The sequence below is a fragment of the Glarea lozoyensis genome (assembly GCF_000409485.1).
Source record: "Glarea lozoyensis ATCC 20868 chromosome Unknown GLAREA7, whole genome shotgun sequence".
Taxonomy (NCBI): domain Eukaryota; kingdom Fungi; phylum Ascomycota; class Leotiomycetes; order Helotiales; family Helotiaceae; genus Glarea; species Glarea lozoyensis.
Window position 1 is genome coordinate 1,828,843 of NW_007361002.1, and position 21,304 is coordinate 1,850,146.

The 21,304-nt window shown below is 45.8% G+C and overlaps 8 protein-coding genes across 8 annotated transcripts; 5 read left to right on the forward strand and 3 right to left on the reverse strand.

Annotated features, from left to right (window-relative positions):
• Positions 1-467: 467 nt before the first annotated feature.
• GLAREA_01771 (Amine oxidase catalytic) lies at positions 468-2,662 on the reverse strand (the record flags this gene model as incomplete). Its single annotated transcript, XM_008088987.1, has 4 exons — positions 468-1,448; positions 1,498-1,623; positions 1,675-2,251; positions 2,301-2,662. The coding sequence occupies 4 exons, from the start codon at positions 2,660-2,662 to the stop codon at positions 468-470; spliced, it is 2,046 nt and encodes a 681-aa protein (XP_008087178.1).
• Positions 2,663-3,440: 778 nt separating this feature from the next.
• GLAREA_01772 (amino acid permease) lies at positions 3,441-5,470 on the forward strand (the record flags this gene model as incomplete). The annotated part of the gene is made up of 8 exons (XM_008088988.1): positions 3,441-3,621; positions 3,682-3,714; positions 3,765-3,869; positions 3,921-3,988; positions 4,060-4,101; positions 4,168-4,443; positions 4,512-4,605; positions 4,722-5,470. 8 exons carry the CDS (start codon positions 3,441-3,443, stop codon positions 5,468-5,470), a joined length of 1,548 nt encoding a protein of 515 aa, XP_008087179.1.
• A 295-nt stretch (positions 5,471-5,765) lies between these two features.
• Positions 5,766-9,644, reverse strand: GLAREA_01773 (Metallo-dependent hydrolase; the record flags this gene model as incomplete). The annotated part of the gene is made up of 6 exons (XM_008088989.1): positions 5,766-6,093; positions 6,165-6,448; positions 6,722-7,065; positions 7,125-7,846; positions 7,904-8,001; positions 8,679-9,644. The coding sequence occupies 6 exons, from the start codon at positions 9,642-9,644 to the stop codon at positions 5,766-5,768; spliced, it is 2,742 nt and encodes a 913-aa protein (XP_008087180.1).
• Positions 9,645-11,559: 1,915 nt separating this feature from the next.
• GLAREA_01774 (Bet v1-like protein) lies at positions 11,560-12,094 on the forward strand (the record flags this gene model as incomplete). The annotated part of the gene is made up of 3 exons (XM_008088990.1): positions 11,560-11,613; positions 11,663-11,809; positions 11,858-12,094. The coding sequence occupies 3 exons, from the start codon at positions 11,560-11,562 to the stop codon at positions 12,092-12,094; spliced, it is 438 nt and encodes a 145-aa protein (XP_008087181.1).
• A 1,258-nt stretch (positions 12,095-13,352) lies between these two features.
• GLAREA_01775 (uncharacterized protein) lies at positions 13,353-15,902 on the forward strand (the record flags this gene model as incomplete). The annotated part of the gene is made up of 2 exons (XM_008088991.1): positions 13,353-14,189; positions 14,244-15,902. The coding sequence occupies 2 exons, from the start codon at positions 13,353-13,355 to the stop codon at positions 15,900-15,902; spliced, it is 2,496 nt and encodes an 831-aa protein (XP_008087182.1).
• A 714-nt stretch (positions 15,903-16,616) lies between these two features.
• GLAREA_01776 (Cyclin-like protein) lies at positions 16,617-17,803 on the forward strand (the record flags this gene model as incomplete). Its single annotated transcript, XM_008088992.1, has 2 exons — positions 16,617-16,952; positions 17,012-17,803. The coding sequence occupies 2 exons, from the start codon at positions 16,617-16,619 to the stop codon at positions 17,801-17,803; spliced, it is 1,128 nt and encodes a 375-aa protein (XP_008087183.1).
• An 897-nt stretch (positions 17,804-18,700) lies between these two features.
• GLAREA_01777 (uncharacterized protein) lies at positions 18,701-19,695 on the forward strand (the record flags this gene model as incomplete). Its single annotated transcript, XM_008088993.1, has 2 exons — positions 18,701-18,874; positions 18,928-19,695. The coding sequence occupies 2 exons, from the start codon at positions 18,701-18,703 to the stop codon at positions 19,693-19,695; spliced, it is 942 nt and encodes a 313-aa protein (XP_008087184.1).
• A 277-nt stretch (positions 19,696-19,972) lies between these two features.
• On the reverse strand, positions 19,973-21,224 carry GLAREA_01778 (uncharacterized protein; the record flags this gene model as incomplete). Its single annotated transcript, XM_008088994.1, has 3 exons — positions 19,973-20,761; positions 20,816-20,998; positions 21,057-21,224. The coding sequence occupies 3 exons, from the start codon at positions 21,222-21,224 to the stop codon at positions 19,973-19,975; spliced, it is 1,140 nt and encodes a 379-aa protein (XP_008087185.1).
• Positions 21,225-21,304: the final 80 nt, after the last annotated feature.

Consider the following 21,304-nt stretch of genomic DNA (forward strand, 5'->3'; position numbering starts at 1 on the left):
CGGCGATTTCTGAAGGTTGGCCACGAGATAGTACTCGAACATTCTCCATCAAAAAGGCTCACCAGTGCATTGCAAAACTGACAGGACACCATCTAACAATAACGACATGAAAAAACAACTCTCCACCACACCTTTCGTTGAAATCGTTGAAATTTACATTTAGTCTCAACAATGGAAACAATATCGTATGTTCACTCAAAGGATCTAAGGAAATATAATGTTTTGGGGATGATACTGCTGTTCTACCGTCGTAAGGTGTCCCGTCAGACTTGCAACACACCGGTGGTTAAGATATTGAAAGACAACATTGTTCTTCCCAAAATGTGCTGGCCATATAAATGAATATTTATGTGGTAATTAAAGTGACCGGTAACCAATGTAAACAAATCATCGCTTCTCTATTGGGAATAGCCAAAACTCCACCACAACACAATTAGTGACCCGTAAAATCTTATGCTCTCGTCCCCTTATTTTGCACAACAATTCCCCTTTTTCTTTTGATGTAGCGTGCTACTCAGATTTCTCTGACTAGGAACATCGATCGCTGGATTAGCCGTGAAGAAGTCACCTGGACTGAAATGTAGTTGGTAAATCTCAACTGGCATAACCGGCCAATCCTCCACTCGAGGGTTATGTGTAAGCCCGAATACGCTCCAGAGAACGACATCGGTATTCTCCACATTTTCAGCACGTTTGGCAGCGTCGGCGACACCATCGACTTCATCTCGAGACTGAAGCGTGTAACGACCGCCGGCGTAAAGTTCGTTATCTTTGTACTTAGTAACCCAAACGTGATGTTGTGTGAATGTCGCCCGACGAGCTTGTATCGAGCCCGGCTGGGCGAGAAGTTTCTGAGTTGGGGGAGGCTTGAACTTGTAGGATACCGGTTTGCCCGAGATAGGATTGGTCTTATTAGGATTCATGATCCTGACGATACGATTGTGTTCTGGCGCTGCATCGTGGCCGCCAGACTCCTTGATTGGAGTTTGCCGAACTTCATACAGATTACCTGCGGGGTTGCGATCGGAAGAGGTTGGCACCGGGTGTGACTCTTCAAGCACGATGGTATTGTTTGGGCCATCAATAGCCGGATCAACTCGAACGGCAAAGATATGTTGGTGATTCTGAGCCATGGCTCCCGGCGAAACGACATTCCCATACATCGATGTTTTTCCCTCATCGATATTGACAACACTGACGATCCCAGTAGCTCTTGTTTCCACCACGATGCCACCTGCCTGGTCGAACTTGTATGCAAAAATATACTCGTAATTCGCCAGGGTAATGATGAACTGGACAACCAGCTCACGATGTCTCGTTACAACAGCTCGTCCTGTGCGCCAGTTGGTATGCTTCCACCCGATGCCGTTATCCTGCTCGTGAAGACAGACTATGTTCGGTTGCTCAGTCGCTGTCCCATCGGCGGCCACATTGACGCTGTCAAAATACTACAAAGTTATTAGTACCAATCTCCGCCTAGAGTCAGTTCAAACTCACTTTTATGTGACCTAAGCAGTCACAGCCTAGCTGTAAATTATTGGCACACGTTCCAGCACCACCATCGCCAAAGTCAAAAGCCTGCTTTCGATGAAAGGGAGCCCTTGCATCAGCATACGGGACAGTCTGGCACATGTTAGCACGCCGCGGCTTTAAAGAAAACTTTCTCCTGCTTACCATCTCACTTATTGCCATTCGGTAAACAATACTTCTTCCTTCATATCGGACGTCATGAATAGTGGCACCCTCACGCGGATTGAACCCAACTCTGAATCTCCACTTCTGCCACTCGACCAAACTTTCATCGGTAACCGTGAATGAAGGTCCGTCAGGTTGGATAACGTCCAACGGCTTCAGGTCTTTCCGTGATCCGTTTTCGAGAAGCTCGGGCACGTATTCCGCACCTTTGCAATGCTTGATAATCTCTTTGTTATGGGTACCCTTTGCCAGTCCGTCTTGCTTCCCACCAGTACCAAGGCGATCAATTCTGACAATCTCTTTCGTCCGCGCATCCATGACTGGTATGAGTGGAAGTGGATAGGCATAGAAGTTGGAGTCTGGGTTCCCAGAGCGCTTGTCTTGAGCAAAGCATAATCCTTGAAAGTATCGTTTATCTTCGTCGTCCGGGTCCCTGCCTCCATAAGGCCAAGGCTCAACTATTACCTCGAAGCCGTCTGGAATGCTAAATTCGGCCATTGCATCCTGAAAAGTTTTTGATGCCCATACCGCTTCCACGAGGTGATCAAATTCCCGTCTTTTGGCATTAGCTTGACTATTTCTGGCCCGCTCAAGGGATGACTTACATGACCAACGGTGCTTGATGAGAAGCATCTATAAGCTCCTTAACCTTCACTGCTCCCGTAACCAATTCGACGACAGATTCATAAAATTCAAAGACCTTATTCTCGCTTATAACATCGTAAGCAACTCGGGCTAAGCGGGGTGGATAAGCATCTGGCTTTGGTATACGACCTTCCGCTTCTAAATCAAGAAATGGTTGCAGTAAAGATTTCGGTGGCTCCTCGAGATTGATAGTTCGGAAATCAATTACAGAGACTCCATGTGTGGAAAGAATAACATCTCGTGCAGTGTTACACTCGCCGATTGACAGTTGTTCTAGGGGATGCGGAACCCGTCGGTCCAGTGGAGTAACCATATCACCCATAATGACTCAGTCGTTGCGTGTATAGGGGGAAAGGGTAGGCAGAGATATAAAGAAACGTATTGGTAACAAACCTGCTGAGACCAGAGGCCCCTTGATGGTCCTATATAGTGGCTGCATGCTTTGCTATCCGCTCGCTTCCCATAAGATTGCCGCGGGAATTGTGCCGAGTCCTGCCGGGTAAGTTCACGGTTAGCGGTTTGATAGCCGGGACGAGAACAACGGACTCCGTCTGATTCCCGGATTCTGTTGGACGGTGTTCACATGGACTCGGAAAACGCCCGCGGTACAAGCCAAGGTGCCTACACTTTGCTATCTGTACCTTGGTTGTCATAAGTGGTGCTGCAGCGCTGACTCCTAGTCGTCGTACCATTCTCTGCGCAGGTTCGTAAATCACCTCGCTTAGCTGGAAAGGGATGGTCACCAGGCATGAAATCGTTCGTTAGGAGGGTGGTGAACGTAGCCCAAACTCTTTTTCTCGTCTTGGACACACATGCCGGTCCTGTGGTTTGCGAATTCCTCGATATTGGGGTACTCCACTGGGCAGCGGCCCATCCAGCGTCCCGACAACATCCTAGATAAAGTATGATAAGAAAGATTTCGCCTCCTATCTGGCTCGTGAGATATAAAGTTAGGATAAATGAATCATCATCTAGCTTCTAGATGCCCCATTAAACTCGCGTCTCTGGGCTTTTCTGTCGAAAAACACAACTATTCTTCTAAAACAATCAAAGAGCTCGACACTTCTTCATATATAGTCTTGTGGAAACAAAATTGTTCAATGGAGGCCAATATTGAGAAGGCTAAGACTCTTACCGAGCAAGACGCCAATATCAAATCGGCAACGCTCAATGACTTGGAGGTGGCTAAGGCAGAAGGGCAGACCGAGGAACTTCGAAAAGGCTTCGGGACACTGTCACTTGGCGCTTTATGTCTGGCCTTGATGGCAACGTGGGAAGCTGGTCTGTCAATATCCTGAAAAGCAGCTTGTTAGAATGTAAGCTTACAGAATCGGTGTACAGTTACCTCCGTTGTAGCAGCCGCACTCACCAACGGTAAGCAGCACCAGAATGAGATGGAGTATAACCATGACTGATATGAATAGGTGGCGCACCTTGTTTATTTTACAACTACCTCATAAGTTTCATTGGCTCCGTCGCAATTGCAGCTTCGCTTGGAGAGATTGCTAGCATCGTTCCGACAGCAGGAGGTTAGTACAAACCTGCACACGGCACCCATAGCGACTCTGACACGATCTTAGGGCAATATCATTGGGTTTATGCTGTGGCTTTCCCGAGGCAAAAGCGTGTTGCGAGTTGGATCACTGGGGTAATACAACTCATCTATATGCTGTTTAGCATTCAATAAGCCGGATAGAACGAAGGCTGATACTGCGATAGTGGATAAGCATCGGTGGCCAAATAGTGTTAACGGCTTCAGCAGTAAGGACACTCCAACCCGTCAATTGGTGTGAAACATTACAGATCAGTGCTAATCTTTGACATCAGGCGTTTGCTGCTGGGCTGCAGTTTCAGGCCCTTATCACATTAAACCACCCCGAAACATATATACCAGAAAGATGGCAAGGGATGTTGTTCTACTGGCTGGTGCTTGGGTATGCCGCCGCGGTCAATATATGGGGATCCAAAATATTACCGCATACCAATCTAGCAGCCGGAACTTTTCATGTAGCTGGGCTTGCGGCTTTTTTGATCGTTCTTGGGGTCATGGCTCCCAAACATGATGCGCATTATGTGTTTTTAAAATTCAGCAACACGAGTGGGGTGAGTAACACATCGTCATCTAGATTTGCCCAAGAGACTTGAGACTTAACACTAATTACCACCAATAGTGGTCAAACGATGGCATTTCGTGGCTGGTTGGCTTACTCAGTGCCGTGTATCCTTTCTTGGGATACGATGCTGCATGTCATCTATCTGAAGAAAGTATGCAACTTTACTCTCAATTCACCCTCTCCCATCCCTAGTGGTCGGCAAGGATCTACTTAGACACGGCGCCTAGTACTGAAGCAGTGCGAATAGCGTATGCTAACTGATTTCAGTGCCCGATCCAGCGAGAAACGTCCCAGTCGCCATGGTTGGAAGTGTGGTTGTCAACGGCATCCTCGGGCTTGCGTGGGCTGTTATGTTGTTGTTTTGCTTGGGAGATTTGGAAAGCTTACTCACTTCGAAGACTGGCTTCCCTTTCATGCAATTGTTTCTCGAGGTCACCAAGAGTCCAATTAGCGCCACAATGATGACGTTGGCTATAAACCTTACAGCTGTTTTTGCAAATTCTGCTGGCTTGACGTCCACCTCACGAACGTACTGGGCGTTTGCAAGGGACAATGCCGCTCCTTTTTCAGCTTACTTTGCGGAGGTCAATCCAAGTTTACAAATTCCCGTCAGGGCGGTAATATTGGTTACAGCATTAGAGATGTGCCTGGGATTGATATACCTCGGCAATAGCACTGCATTTAACGCTATTCTTTCCATGGCTGTGCTCGGAATGTACACCTCATACCTCCTTCCCATCTTGTACATGGCTGGCCACGGACGGCTATCCTTTCGAGACGACGAATTCGGTCCTTGGAAGATGGGTCGGAGAACTGGCCTACTCGTTAACATTGTTGCTATCGCCTGGTTGTTGCTAGCCATCGTGTTCTGTGCGTTTCCAGGTGTAAACCCAGTCACAGAACAAAATATGAACTACTCCACCGTGGTACTCGGCGGTTGGGCGCTGTTTGGTATTGCATTTTTCCTTCTGTCTGGTAGGCATTACTACTCAGGGCCTGTCATGGTGGACAGCTAGATTGAGGTAATACGTGGGGGGATGAAGGCAAAGCGAATAGTAGTGCGAATCTCTTGAATAGGATATTCGATATTTGGGCGTCGCTATTGGTAATCTGAACAGTTAAGCATTCTTCTGTGAAGCTGCCACGCTGCGCAAACGCCACATTTGATGAAGATCGTGAAAGTGAGAGGTTATAGTGTCTGGTTTAGTGGGTTGGTCTTGGCTGGGACTCTAGATAGCAAGTCTTCTTTGGGTTGATCAAACTCTGAATAAGGATCGCCAGTCCGATCCTTCACAGTTGGGATTTTCTCGTCTAAGGAAAGATGTATCCAGTCAAGTCATTCTGTAGATTAGAGTTGAGAAGATTCCGCAGCTCTGTGTCCCAGTCATAGAATTGGTCTGTTGGATCACCGAAATCCCGCAGGAAAGTCCAATCTTCTGCAGAGGCTATAGTGGATACGGTATTTGAGGGAGGCGGGAGCGGTGTCATGTGTCCAACTGCGCCTGAATGCGACACAGATTTGGCCACCGCTTTGACTTCCCCAGGCACTGAGACATTCGTCGCTGGATCATGAAGTACTTGTGGTAAATCATAAAGATCGTTTAACAATTGTTTCCTGGCTCCGGCGGTTTTCCAACTCCTGAATGGGCATAACATTAGCACAACTCTAACTGAAAGTATCGTGAAGACATCAGGTGGAGTTCAACATACTTGCCCAGAACAGAAAGCCAATGGATACAAAGTTTCAAACGGTCTCGACTTTGTTCGCCATCTTCTTCTGACATCTGTTTGGAATGGTGCAAGAGTATGCTCGCTGCGACGAAGATACTGAAGACCATATCACACGGCCACCATGTAGATCGTTCAAGATACTTTTCCAAGATGTCACACATTCTATATGCAGCTTGAAGGCAGATAGTGAATGGGTTCTCCTCTTCTTTCCCGGGAGTCCATCGTAGTATGAACGGCCGATGGCACATGATGACTTCGGTAAGCTGATAATTTCAGGTTAGCCTTGCGTGGAAATGAGCACCTTCACTCGAAGGCATATAAGACTAGCACCTGTGGTGACTTGATATATGTATAAGCTGTTAGGGACACAAGTAGTCACTGCTTTGTAGACTTCAAAATGTCGGAATCCCGGCCAATGACTCAAGCATGAGAGCAGTACGAGGTTTGTACTTGTTTTCTAACAGAGTTCAGACGACACGTGGCAAAGCTATACTCAGCAAGATAGGGAGTGGAAGGGGGAAAAACTGATTCCTTACCATTATAACGACATTAGTGATCACACCAGGTACGGAGTTGAGTTGTTCGAGGTCTAGGGTCAGAGAAGGAGGTAAATCCCTCTCCCACTGCATTAAACGACCCCACAGGTCTAGTCTAATTCTGTCGCCAGAGACTGGATTCTCTCGAATGGACTTCCGAGCGGCAAGACCGTATATCAATTTGTACAGGTCTTCGATAATGATGGAAAGCGAAATGGTGGTATGAAGTGCTGATATCGTGCGAAGTTTCACAGACATGCTAGCTCGGCGTTGTCCAGATTCTTCCCCCGATGACATAGTCATGAGCTCAAACTCATCCGATTCCGAAGTAGACGGTAAAGGACCTAATTTCGAAATTTAGAGACATCGTTCGATCGAAGATTTTCTTTGCATTAAAACTTACAGTCACTTTCTTCTGCTCTCAAAATAAAAGGCCTACCTTGCTCGCCGGAAAGCATCTTCTCCAAAATGTACAGGTTCCACCAAAGTCGAGATCTGATTTCGCGCTCTACAGGGTCGTTTTGCTCATGAACCCGATGGAGGTGCAACTCAATGGCCATTGCAGAAGCTAGACCGCACAATATAGCCGCTCGGGCATACTCTGCAACACCATGCTGCTGAAGGGCCAAAATTACAAGAACTTGGCAAGTGGTGATAGATGGGGTGAGTATATGTATTGCACTACGGGACAGATGCTCGCCACCTTGCTGGAGAAGGTTAAATGACTCTTCAAAGAATTCTTTGGGTTCCGGGCAGTGTTCCCTTTGACGAGAGCCATTCCCTCCGTCCGTCTCTGGATATCGTACACCATCGACACAGGATCCTATAGAGAATATCGCCAGCACCAAAGCCTCCGGTATGTTTGGAGAGGGGTATGTGTAATCGAGAGAGGTATAAAGAGGTTTGTATAACAGAGGCCACATCGGATGGATGCTCTCAAAGTATGCTTGAAAAAGTCGCGTACACACCTCCGTTGAGAGCTCGAACACAGAGCCCTGCCCAGAGCGATTTGCATGAGTAGTTGTGCCATTCGAATCTGGGGCCAGAGATCCAGACATGCTCGGTGCAGCATCGCCTTGAGCTTGTTGTAGCCCGCTAAAGTTGGGTGTATAAAGCTGTGTTCTCCTATATGATTATATATATCAGCGATGAGCTCTTTGATAACCCTCAATGGACACGTACCTCCTCTTGGATACGCCATACGTACACTCGGGTTCGTTCCTTAGAGTACAAGGTCCGCATCTGCCATTAGGACCGTCGTTCCGCCCATCGCATTTTATCTATCAGTCGTCAGCCACTTTCGGAACTAGCGACCCAGGTATCTCGTGGCAACCTTTTTAGACGCGCCTATGCCCCATATCAGTTTTGGGTATTCGGTACGAGAAGTGGAACGGTTTCGTACAAGTTTGACATGCTTGGGAGACGCGTTTACGAACAGCCGTTGGGGATGGCATTAGGGACAATTGGTTTGCATAAAAGATTACTCCTATGGCGAATAGGTGACTTTAACAGAGGATCAAATGGGACTAACAATAAAATTGGTCGGTATTCTAGGGAAACATGTAGAATTGGTAAATAGTAGGTTCACTCGGAGCGATAGCAGCACCAGTGCAGGCGTCGTTTAAAAGTGGGGAAGCCTCACGATCCGCAACGAAGACAGGTCCTCACGAGTTCATATCTTGGCATGTTCCCATAACATCCTTTTATCATAATAAATCTCTGGGGAGTCGCGATTCAAAAGCACTATTTTAATTCCCTGTTCCACGCCGGTCGAATTTTCATTCAAATCCAGCACTGGTAACAAGAGACCAATGAATGGTGATAAGATTGTCTGTTAATAAGAAATCCATTTGGAGCTTCCTTGAACCGTTCATTGTAGATGGGTCAAAGTTTTCAGGAAAAACGCAACAGATAATAATCGAAAAGGTGTCGAAACAGCATAAGCTATTTATCAAACCCTAATTTTCAACAGTTTCTCCGCATTTCCTTTCACAAAACCTTCAAATCCGCTCTCATCAAGCAAGCCGCTTGCTCGAATTTCACCCAGAAAATCAGACCCAGTTTCGTTACTACTGAAAGGATAGTCAACACTGTAGAGAACATGATCCGGCTCCGTACTCTGCAACAAACAAGCAAGAGGCCCCAAAGAAAACATTCCCGAGGTAGTGACCCAGATATTCTCCTTCCAGACTTCCCTCAGCCCTTTATTCTTACCCATTTGTTGCGTGATGCGAATACATCTATCCAACTGAAAGGGAAGCATTTCACCCATGTGACCGATGATGATTTTCAAGTTGGGGAACCGATCGAAGAGCCCAGCAGCGTAGAGACGCAGAATATGAAGTCCAGTGTCGGCATGCCACCCCCAACCAAATGCACTCAAGGCAATTGCTACCGGAGTGGGATAGTTGCCTTTGTAATGGTCCATCATATCCTCCGACGCAAACGTGGGATGAATGTAAATGGGAACATCGAGCTCTTGAGCTTTCTCGAACACCGTCCAGTACTGTTCATCATCGTAGAACTTGCCATCCGAATGATTCTCGACGAGGGCGCCGACGAAGCCGAGCTTCTCTACACAACGAGCCAATTCTTTCGATGCAGCCGTTGGCTCGCTCATTGGCAATGTTGCGAATCCTTTTAGTCGCGCGGGATTTTTCGAAATTGCTTGAGCTAAGTCATCATTGACTTGTGCACATACAGACGAAGATGCATTTAGAGGCCCATGCGACAAGACTTGTACACCAACACCCCCACTATCAAGCGCCTTGATTCTGGAATCACCTAGATCTTGTAACTTGTCGACCATGTGTTGAGGAAAGCCGGAATAGTCATCTTTCTCGTTTTCTTTGCGAACCCTCGCTGAAATGAAGTGTTCTTCGAGTGTGATGAATGATCCGTGGAATGGGATAGTGGTTGCCATGTTACGTATGATTCGAAAGTTTGACTTTTGTCTTAAAAATATTCTTCGACCAACAATCATTTTCCTGCATGAAAAGAACTGGCGTAACTCCCCAAACCAGGTCACAACAACCAGTTACATACATATATTAGTATTTTGCCACGTGACGTAGCCGATACCTCCGTGCTACCTCCGAATCCGCGGATTTGTTTCCTTGTGTAACTGTCTACAACAATACTGGAGAACTATGCTTCAATTAATAGGACATTGGCTTTGAGTATTTTCACATCGACTACAATCGTCGTGTAGTTCCTTTACACCTAAGAATATCCCCATTAGCTTTCAGTTCCTAATCGGTTAAAAATAGGTTTTATGGATATACCATTCACATGTTGCCGCTGATGAGAAATGAATAAAAGCTCACGAAAGGCATTTTGCTCGATCCTCCAAGCATATATCTTCTCATTCATCAATCCCGCATGTAGTCTAGGGGAATACGTAGTAGGTACTGGTTCGTCAGTCTCAAAAGGCATTCCAGATCATGGTCTTAAAAGCATTTGTAATACTTTCAGTCTCTAATTTGCTGCCAATATAGTGCGTTATGACATAATTCCCTAAACGAGGTCAAGGAAAGCTTGTTGTTAAGCAACCCTGGATGTTCTGCAAGATGGATGCAGGGTCTCTTGCTTCCATATTGTCATCACGATAATTGGTTTACATCCTAAACCAATTCAGATGAGTCCGGGCTTTGGATGCAGTGAGCATTTATTGAATTTTAACGTATGATGTTCTTGTTTTCCTAAGCATCTGTCGAGCTTATCTTTGGTGGAAGCAACGTCCACGTCCTAGTCTGCAAAATAGACAATTATTCATCATCCACGTAGTCGAGGATGATCCCTTGAATGTATGGAAAGATTCTATGACATGTCGTTCGAGGGGCTGCAAGTATTTTGGGATTCCTCGCACGTTAGCGAGTCTGTTATCAATGTGAAAACTTCTCATCATCAGTGGCGTCTTCTCATGTTCTCGTAATATCACGTACTTACCTAGCGCACGACAACTAATGGAAGACCAGAATGGCTGGGAGAAATAGTATCAAGGCCAAATTGGAAAAATATAAGTCAACTGAATCTTGGTTTTATTTTGGCTGCATTGTAATCACGACACGATGGTTTGCGCGTATTTTGGCAACAAAACTTGACACCTAAGTTTCAAGGCAACCAAGAACGTCCACGAAATTAAATCCCAATTCGCGCGAACCCCTTGCAGCAAAACCCTCACAATATCCTACCTAAAACACCCGTACGAAAGGTACAAGTAGAACGAGCCCGTACACAGATTTCAAATATTCTCCAAATCGATATGCTCGCAACAGTATAGGTAAAGACGTCGAAAACGAGGCAATTATTGCCTTTCCGAAAGAAATCACAAACTGCTCTCAGGTCTTGATTAAAGGAAGGCGGTAACAATATATCTACCAGTTTTGTGTCTCTGTTCGGTCACCGGTTGAAATGGTCGAGCAAGAAAGACGGCATTTCCAGGGCTTATTAGTGTTCCTTTACGGGCTGAATTCCCCAGATTTTCGAACCCGGCGCTCGAAGTACTCATTTCAAAGCCGGATGCCACTCGTCTAGGCCGTGAACTCTTCCGAACCGTATTGTACCATATGCCAGGATTGGAAGGAGCAGATAGAGATAAGAAGATGAGTAACTGCTAAGTGCAAGCATCCATTTCGCAGCATTGTACCATCACGAGTAGTCTCTTACGATTGGGCTGTTGCTCAGTCCTGGAGCCTCTGTACGTATTAGAGTGGGTCAATGACAGGGGTCAATACAGTAAGCACTATGTCACAAGCTTGTATATGTGATACATATGCTTTTATTTTCCCAAAAAACAGCACAGCGTAGAATCTTTAAAAAGAAATCCTCTCTTCGTCATGATTTTCACAAGCATAGAAATCGCCAGATCGCCTGAGGAAGTGAAAAAGATAGTAAGCCAATGGGCACAATTTCAACTGCTTTCAGCGCTGATACGTTTAGTTCTTCAACTTCCCAGCATACCCAACATGGCATACAAGTTTCCTCCACGGTATCACACCGCTCTCCAAAGATCCCAACCCACTTGATGCTGGAAGTCAAGTCCATTGCCACATTGAAGGTGTTCCTGAGTTTGATGCGTCCATAGTTGTAATATTGTTTGCTCTCCTGCGCTACTTTCATGTCTAATCAACACAGGAAAACTCAGCAAGAAAATTTGTGTGGAAAGGACCTCCTGTCATGGGGGTTGCAGGATTGCACACATTTGAATTTCAGCCGAGTGAAAAAACGAATGGGGGAACTACGTTTGTGCAAAAGGAAGAGTTCGAGGGGGTTTTGAGTTTCTTGTTACAGGAATGGTTGCTTGGAAAGTCGCTGTTCAAGGGATATAATAACTTTAATGCCGATCTAAAGAAGAAGGTTGAGAGTTTGTAAGCCGATATCGCGTCACAGATTTACCCTACTTGACCGGCGCCAACCATTCTCAAATACGGTACACTTATCAGAGGGTTTGACAGAAAGCACGATTGCTCAGGGCTTATATTCATTAATGTTTGAAAACACTAACTCGGTTTTTCTCAAGTACATGATGTTCTCTCTGGTGATTTGGACCTAGCGTTCAATCAATTTTGCTACTGGTGTTTCTGACTTGCCTGATGGTGTTGTGAGAAAGCTGGTAGTCACTTCTCTGCTAAATCTTGAAGACACAAATAATCCAGTGGTTTGTATTCCGGAGAACACGGAAAATATACATTCCAGTTTTCGACGACCAGTATTCACTTCAGGATTGAGTAACAATACAATTTCTCGCAACAATATTCAACAAGCTGGAAATAGAATCCAGTGACGTTTATCTTTACAGCACTAGCAGGCTTTTAATATTCAACATTAGCTATCTCTCTTCTCATTGCTGCTTTATGATTTATCTGATGCACTTCTCCTCTCAACGCGCCCAGAGATCGAAGCAATAGCATGTGATCCATCTACACATAAGATCTCTAATTGAAGTAACCCACAGCAGATCAACTCTAAGCGAAAGAAAGCTACCAACACCTCAGCTTCAACAATTACTACACCGGGTACTTATTGCTCAGATTTATTCTCCACTCCCACTTATCATCTCCCTTCTCAATCTATCAACAAACATCAACTCGTATCACACTTTCTATCTCAGTCCGATATTCGGCACACCCACAGTCTTATCACATTTCGCATCCTCGCAGAGACTGATCGCTTCACATACTTTCGAACCTAATTTATTGAATCCTCAGACTTCAACATTGGACACCGTATTGGCACTAATCTTCTCAGTGCCGACAGCTCATGATCCGCTTCCTGAGAAGAATTCAAGAACAACAACAAAGGCATTTGCTCTGACGACTATCGGATCTCCTTATTATTGCTTGGAGCTATACAATTGCCACGTCCTCGTCCTTGGCGCAAACGTTACCAAAGATACCTTACCTTCAAGAGTCATCCGGGAGCATTATCAACCTGCAGATGGGACCCGTAACGCTTCACTTTTGCAACCGGAGAACGACCCTCGGATCTTCCTCAATCTAATAGCCCATTTCATTTCAAAACACATTTTTTACACAAAGTTAAGACATTTCATTCGACCTGCGTTTATTTTAACTCAGCTGCTTCTCTCCCTCAATCATCTCACACAAAACATAATATTCATACCACTACGATGCCGCCAAAACGCCCCAATTATGATGCCGATTATGTTAAAGAAGAAAGTGGCGACGACGACTATACACCCCGAACACGATCAAAAAAGATTCGTACTGGTAGAGGCGACACCCCTGCACGTGGAGGGCAAAACCAAAAGAAAGCACCAGCAACAGAAGTCAGCAAGTTCGTTACGAAGATACGTTTCAAGCAAGCAAAAGTAGTCGCAGAAGCCGCTACTCAGGAAGATGAAGACTTGACAGGTTTGGATGCTACCGAGTTGGACCATGAAATGCAACTTTTTCAAGTACATGATTTGACAGAGAGTGGGAATCAGCTACCTCACTCAACTGCCGCTGTCGGTAAGAAGCATACAAAAGAGGTGGACCTGACGGACGATAATGGCGATGAAGCTGCGACAGCCATTACCGTTGATGAGGTTGAGACGACTTCCTTGGAAACAGAAGAGGTTGCAGAAGCTCAACAAGTGACTCCTAACAAAAAAGATAAAAAGCCTAAGGCTAGCAGAAAGAAGAACGTTGATAACGGATTGGAGATTGTTGGTCGACCACCCCCAATGCCTTCGCTTGGAAGATTCCCACGCTATGGTCAAAAGTCCAGGGTGGTATATATTGAACTGTTAGCAGGCCATGAGAAATATACCTATCGACTTGACATGGGCAAATTGAAAGAGGGGTCAGTTTGGTTTACTCAAGCGCTTGATGGTAATGCCAAAGGTTCTCAAAAAGAGTCCGACCCAAAGGTAGCGACCAAATGGACATCAGACTTCGGCCCAAGCCATGTTTTCGACTTGGAATACGAACCGGAACGTCAACTCTGGTATCTTCGTAAGATTGTAAGTTGAAACTTCTACCACACAGACATTCAAGAAGTCTAACGCTTAGAATAGACCCGCAGTATTTCTCAGCCTATCAAGCACCAAGACAACGCCGACCTTCTTACAATTGAGAACAACGAGGAAACTCCCACTGTCGGAGTCATTGACGAGCCGGGGCAAGGTACAGCAATCATTGCCCAAGACGAAAGCAACCCAAAAGTCAGCCGTGGTTTGACACCACCACCTTCTGAGCAAGACAGGGTCAATGCCGAACAGTCTGTCCCAACTCTCAAGAATGCTGGGCCAGACAATCATCCTGTATCGAAAATTTCATCTAAAATCAACGAAAACGAGATGCTAACTGACCATGAATCTGTCGTCGAAGAAGTCAGAGGTGCTGAGCGATTGTCTACCGCAAAAGAAATATCCCTTACAGATGGTCCCAGTAGCGTATCTACTGCTTGTCAAAATCAAACATCTCCCAGTGCACAGCATGCACCTTTCGACGAAGAACCGGGATTACCAACAGACTTAGAGCTGCCTGTAAAAGACAACAGTACAGAGCACTTAGCAACACCCCCTCGACTGATTGGCGATGGCTCAAATCTCGTAAACGAACCGAATACCGAGTTTGAGACAGATGCTGGGCTCGAGAGTGTTAAGGAGTCGCCGCTTCCGCCCAAGGAAAAACTACTGACAATGGTACATGTCGAGGAAAGTCAGACCTCTACCCATATGAACCCAATGGAGGTGAATGACGTTGAGATGGTCGCCGCGCAAAAGCATTATACGAAGCTCGACAAGTCCCACACCGCCGCGAATCAAGAAGAATTTGCACAAGAGTTAGTCCCATCAGAGAAAACACTTGAAGGATACGATAATCTTTTCCGCATTTACTGTGGGATAGAACCCAGAATATCAAGCTACCTCGACGTTGCCACGGATCAGATCGAATTCATTTTCAACTTGTCGACACTGTACGGCCTTCCCGTGACAAGAATCGTAGAGATCCGTCAGTCTTTTTCTAAATATTTACGACGTTTCAAAAAAGATTTATGGAAAGCCATCATGGAGGACCCTGCACGCTGGCTATACATCTCAATGTTTCTCAGATCTCCTAGTATCTTCAGAGAAGCAATCATACACATCGTTGGTTCTCATTCTCATGATCCGTGGGAACACTCTTACGAAGAGTACATCCAAACTAATGTCTCCATCTTGATCCACGAAAAGATTGAGGAGCTAATAATCGCCAAAGAATGTGCCGATGCAGCATTACTAAGATGCACAATCATGGTGGATGGGACTGACGTGCGTGAGGTCCGCAGAGGCACTGGGTATGACGCCTATAACTGCTGGCATGACTGGTACCGCGACCAGATGGCAGATGCCTTGGAAGCGCGCCAGAATGGTGATAATATCGACGGCATGAGATTTCAATTGATTGCAGGTGGGAGAGACGTCTACCTTGAAGCAAACTCAACTGTCGACAAGTACAAATCTACGTTGGCGAGCAATGGAATGGAGTTGACCGCTGACGAGGAAAAGTCTTTCTTGCTCCATTTAAGCACTATGAAAGAGCAGGCAACGAGCATCGCTCTGCCAATGGTAATTAGCAACAGCAACTTGGATAATCTTAAGCACCAGATCAGTCACCTCACATGTACGGACGTTGTTCATGGCGAATTTGCTTGGCAGATGGATAAGATGGATCCATATTTCGGACCCTGATAGACACAAGCATCGGTGACTATATTTTTATTAGCATCACGAGGAGCAGTTTCCACGGTGGGATATTGAAAGTGCGAACGACATCATCAAGAGGTTATAGTTAATACCATGCGGGAAGTGTTTCTGGGTGCTTTGGGGGACAAGGGAAAATATACATTAAAAGCTCTGCCATAAATAGCAAGTAACAGGATTAACAAATCACACTCATGAGATAGAAAGTAATCCATAAAATTCATTACATTCATTTATGAGCAATCGTAAACTGACGAAATCAAGAATGAGTTGACCTGATTAGGAGAATGGCTTCGTAAGGGAAACGTAGACACTACTAACCAGTCCAGTCTTTCTGGACGATGTGAGGAGTTCTGTAACCTTGAGTCAGTTGGAAGTGTTACGACAACCAGCTTGTCCAGAGCAAGAGCACTCGACTGGGAGTGCGCCGGCAGAATATTGTCGGATGACTTGTAATATGGCGCTTGCATAGCTTTGTGAGCTCCTGAATCGAGATCTCAAAGTATGTGGCTTGGGAATCTGTTGTCGAGTTCATGATGATGGAAGAGTAACGCGCCGTCGATGTAGTTGGTCCTAACACAACGGCAAATATTCGGCACCGCAAAAGAAAGCTGGAGCTCCTAAACGGGCACCCCACCTCGCATACAGCAGCTTCGCATCTCCCCTAGCTTTGCTTTTCCATATTCAGAACATGATCTCACGATGATTTCCAATATTGTTCCTGAAGACGCTCGTTATCTCAGCTCGACTCAATACCGCTTGTGGTCCTTTACACCCGCTGATCTGCAAGCGCTGCGAACAACAACAAATCAATTCGCAGCAGACCGCGTACGCGAAGCTGTTCGACGAGCTCGAGAGGCGCGTGCTTTGTCCTCCGCCGATGTCAGCGATGCCGATCCGGAAAGTAAGAGCAGAGGGGCAAGCGCCTTGCCAGAGGGAGAGGTGGACTGCCTGACTGTGGAGGAGGAATTGAAGCTCATAACATATTTCTGCAGGCAGACACTTCAATTAGGGGATCACTTGAATCTGCCAACTGATGTCAAGGCAAGTCTTGATGCAAGAATATTATTACTCAAAGCTGACTCTTGTTTCTGCAGGCAACGGCAGTTCAATATATAAAACGCTTCTACACTACTAATTCTCTTATGACTTATGCACCGGACACTATCCTACGAACCGCATTGTTTTTCGCTACCAAAACCGAAAACCACTACTTCAGGCTCAGCAAGTTCGCAGAAGCTATTGCCAACACCAAACCGGAAGATGTCCTTGCCAGCGAGTTCCTTCTTACGCAAGGCCTACGGTTCACATTCGACGTTCGACACCCCTTCCGAGCTTTAGAAGGAGCGGTAATGGAGATGGGAGCCATGGCGCAAGGGGCAGTTCCTTACAATGAATCCGCAGGTTCGCAACCGCAAGACATGAGCCGCAGAGTTAAAATAGCACATGGTGTGGCAAGAGATCGCCTGAAAACCAGCGCTCTTCTTACAGATGTCTATTTCCATTTCACACCTAGCCAAATAATGATGGCATCCCTTCTACTTGCAGACGAGGAGCTCATTCATTGGTATATTGCGTCAAAATTTGGAACCGAAGATCCTATGGCCCAGAAGATACTAATTGTGCTCTCTGATTGCGCGGGAATGTTACAGACGATCGAACCTGTTGCTGCTGGACCTACTACGGAAAGGAAAGCCATCTCAGCTCTAGCTAAGAAACTGAAAAAATGTCGGAACCCAGAGAAAATTGATCTTGTTGCACTTCAAAAAGTAAAGCGAGAGGGTGATGGAGTTGAGGATGAAAAGGTGATCAAAAAGAGAAAGATGGAAAGAGAAAAGGTCGCAAGAGAAGCGGATGAGTTGTTTGGCCCGGGCCTTACAACTGGTTAAGACCGAGGAATGGCGATATGGAACCAACAATCTATTTGTACAGTATGAAATTTAGCGTGGCGCTGGGGATAAATATGCATATATGGAGGGCGTTCTTGGCTTGCGAAATCGATTTCATCTAAGGAATCCATGATTCCCATTACGTACTGATCCAGAAGGTTGTTATGGGGTGTCTTGGGTCGATTTAATAACCGGAGTACACCACAATTACTATGGAGTCTAAACGATTACGTCTTCGTTTTCTACACCAAGTACACCTACGAGGTCGACACGGAAGGCATTCCACAGTCTTGAGAGGTTTCAGAAAGGTCAGGCAAGCTGGACTACAAGTCATCACTAATTCTTTTATGCCTAACGTGGAGGCATGGAGGCATGCACCTAATTCTAAGGCGCTTCGCAGAAGTGTGGCAAGATCAGGAGTATGCCTGTTACCTAGTCAAGCACCGCCATTTCCATGCGCATTTTATGCATACAGTCTGTTACAAACAGCTCTTCAAGGCTATTGTCAAGTGTTTGTGCTGAAGGCCTGGATGATATATACGGCCAATCTGATCTGCATTTATTCGCCTTCCAACACCTAGGCGTTATACTCAATGGATGCGCAGGCTACCCGGTGAAGTAGGCCGCTGTCATGCTCTCGGTGAGCTCGAAATGCTTCATGAATCTCGCTTAATGGGCCATCCACCCCGTCAGGTGATCCATCCCAGCGACCTGGGGACACAACAAGGTCCCGCGCCACTCAAGTAGGCGGAATAGTGGCTTGAGCATGAATTCCATTTGCATAGCTTAAATTCCAGGAGTCCGCAGTCTCTCAATTTTTCTTACAACGGCCTACTTCGTTTTGTTTCATACAGAAATATTTTATCACGTTAAGAACATCATTACAAAGATTTAAACATGTCTCCTCGAAAGAGCCCTGAAGGGCCTGAAGGGAAAATATTTGAGTTCTTGAAGGTAGCAAAATGTGACGATTCTATTCCACAGCCAAACGTTCCTGGCAAAGTGCGAAAACGTCAAGTGGTAGTATTGGAAAGGGTATCTGGGCAAGTGGGCGTTGTGAAGTGTATGGCTGTGCGTTTGAACCCCATCGAATTACTTTTCTTCTCAACTAATTGTAATCTCAGATCACAAACACAGCCAGACCAAAAGACGGGAAATTTCTTCCAATTTGCCCTAATCCAAAGGGAAGCTATCCCATGCAGGTCCAGCTTGATTACGGACCTGAACAATACTTTTCAAATGGGCAACGAGCTCCGCAAGCTATCCAATTGAAGAATTACTCGTTCTTGAAAATCACCGAATGCTATGAAGTTTCACTAGCCTACCTACGACCTCATCTCGATGAAAACGGTGCTCAATTCAAGATCCGCATGAAGAAGAAGGGCGGACTTGGAGATTTAAAAGCTTATTTGCGGAAGGCTGAGAATCAGAGAGCTAAGGAGCAGATAATGTTGCAACAGACTCCATCCACTCAAAGTCCTGGGCTATTATTGGGGGTGTTGATGAAAGATAGGCCGGACGTGATGGCTGAGTGGAGTGGAACGTTGCGCCGATCAGTGAATGGTACGGATGTGGAACGCACAGAAGTGGTAGGAGCAAAAACAGCTTCCTATACGATCGACGCGGGAGTGCAGACTAGTCATTTGGAGAAGGACCCAGGTGTATCTGAAGAGCCGCCTACAACTATTGAGGCGAAGCTAGTACGCAAAGCAGTTAGCAGGGCCACTACCATGGATGAAGAAGCATGGGAAGTCGTGCCAGATGACAAAGATATCAATGTCTTGAGAGCCTTCGTTCAATGGGCGTCCCAGAATAGTCTTGTTAACCGTCTCACTTGGGAGGAGAGGCTGGACGAATACTGCCGCCAAGGATTAGTTGGATCCCCTATATGAGGGTACGACAATTGTGATTGCGACTAGTGGTGTGATGAGCCCTCAGCTGCAATTCTTTGAGGTGTATCACGTTCTTTCTCTATTTTGTTCTATTCAATATGACAAAAACTTGATTCGGTGTGTCTTCTAAATGTTGCTGTTTTCAATGATATGTGATACAATGCTCTTGAATCAAAAAATATTTGTAGTACTTCCTCTTCCCCTCTCAAGTCGTGGAAGAGCAATCCGGAGGATCCAGGATTCTGTGGATTTCGACTATCCCATGAAGACATGCTCTCTAAACACAAATAGCCTCCCTCAAAGTCCTTCTAGATAATGTCTGGTAAATACTCCTCATATCTTCCAGCAGCTCCTCAACCACCACACTCCCCTCAAACTTCTTCGCAGCATCAGCGGGACCGAACCGTTCGAGCATCACCTTCAAAATAACCCAGCATTCGTCTTCCAATCTTTCATATCTTGTCTCCAACCTCGGATTCACCTTCCCGCCCTCCAAAAGATGATGCTGCGATATGGTAGCTCTCATATTGCAAATGATAGCGAAAGTGGTGGAACGAAATTTCATGAGTTTTGTCGCCGGCAATCTGAGGTCGTAATATTTGGCTATCCGAGCATTCTCTCTCGCCGTTGTTCTGTGCTGTGCTACTAATTTGATGTCGGTCATGAAATTGGGGGTGAGAGCTTGGTTGTCTGTGTGGCCGCGGTCTGATGGTTCTTCTTCTTTCCAAAGGAGAAGTCTTGTAAGGAATAAATTCTCTTTTTCTAATTGAGATACTTTCATCGTCAGGTTGCCGACGATGGATTGAGATATAGCCAGTCGGTTCTGCTCCGATTCGTTCAGAGCGGCCGATCTGTCAGACTGACGACGATAGTTCACGCTCCCGAGAAGACTTCTCATCGTTGCAAATTGTGCGTGTGGGCAGGGTTCTGCAATCTCAGAATTTGGTGTCTTGACTGCAGCTTCCAGGCTTGGGACGAGATTTTCAAAAGATCTTTTTGGTTGAACGCTCAATGGATGCTCCGTTGCAGCTTTAGAAAGTATAACTTGCTTCCGAGCAGTAAAGGTCTGTTTTATAATTATTAGTAGATATAGGATTGTGTGAATGTTGCGTGAACTTACCTCCCAGTCGGAGATCATCAGCTCTTTAGCATGAATCATTGCCAAAATGGATTGTTCCTCGGTCGTGCAGTAATACTTGCCCAGTTTTTCCGCTTCAGTCATTCCTAGGTCACTTTTGGTGTCTCGTATGCTTTGTGCGACCACCGTACCTGTGTTCAATCTCCTTGAATCATATTCATTTGTCTACAATTGAGAGTATATTAGCCCAGGACTAGTGATCAGGTTTCGGATGTTTAAGTACCAGCCAGTCCTTCAGATTGTTTCCGTTCGATTCCACATGTGGGCGTACAAAATTGGAAGCCTTCTGCGTTTTACCAAAGTACGGCGGTATTTGACTCAGCTTTGGTGGAATTCCAGACAGATCGGCACGGATCGTTTTGAAAGAAGACCATTCTTCGTAAATATTCATCTTCAACTTCTGGACAGATTGCTTTCCGTGTAAGGTTTCTTATTGGTTAGATTCAGCAAGCATTGATAGCTCGACGTTTG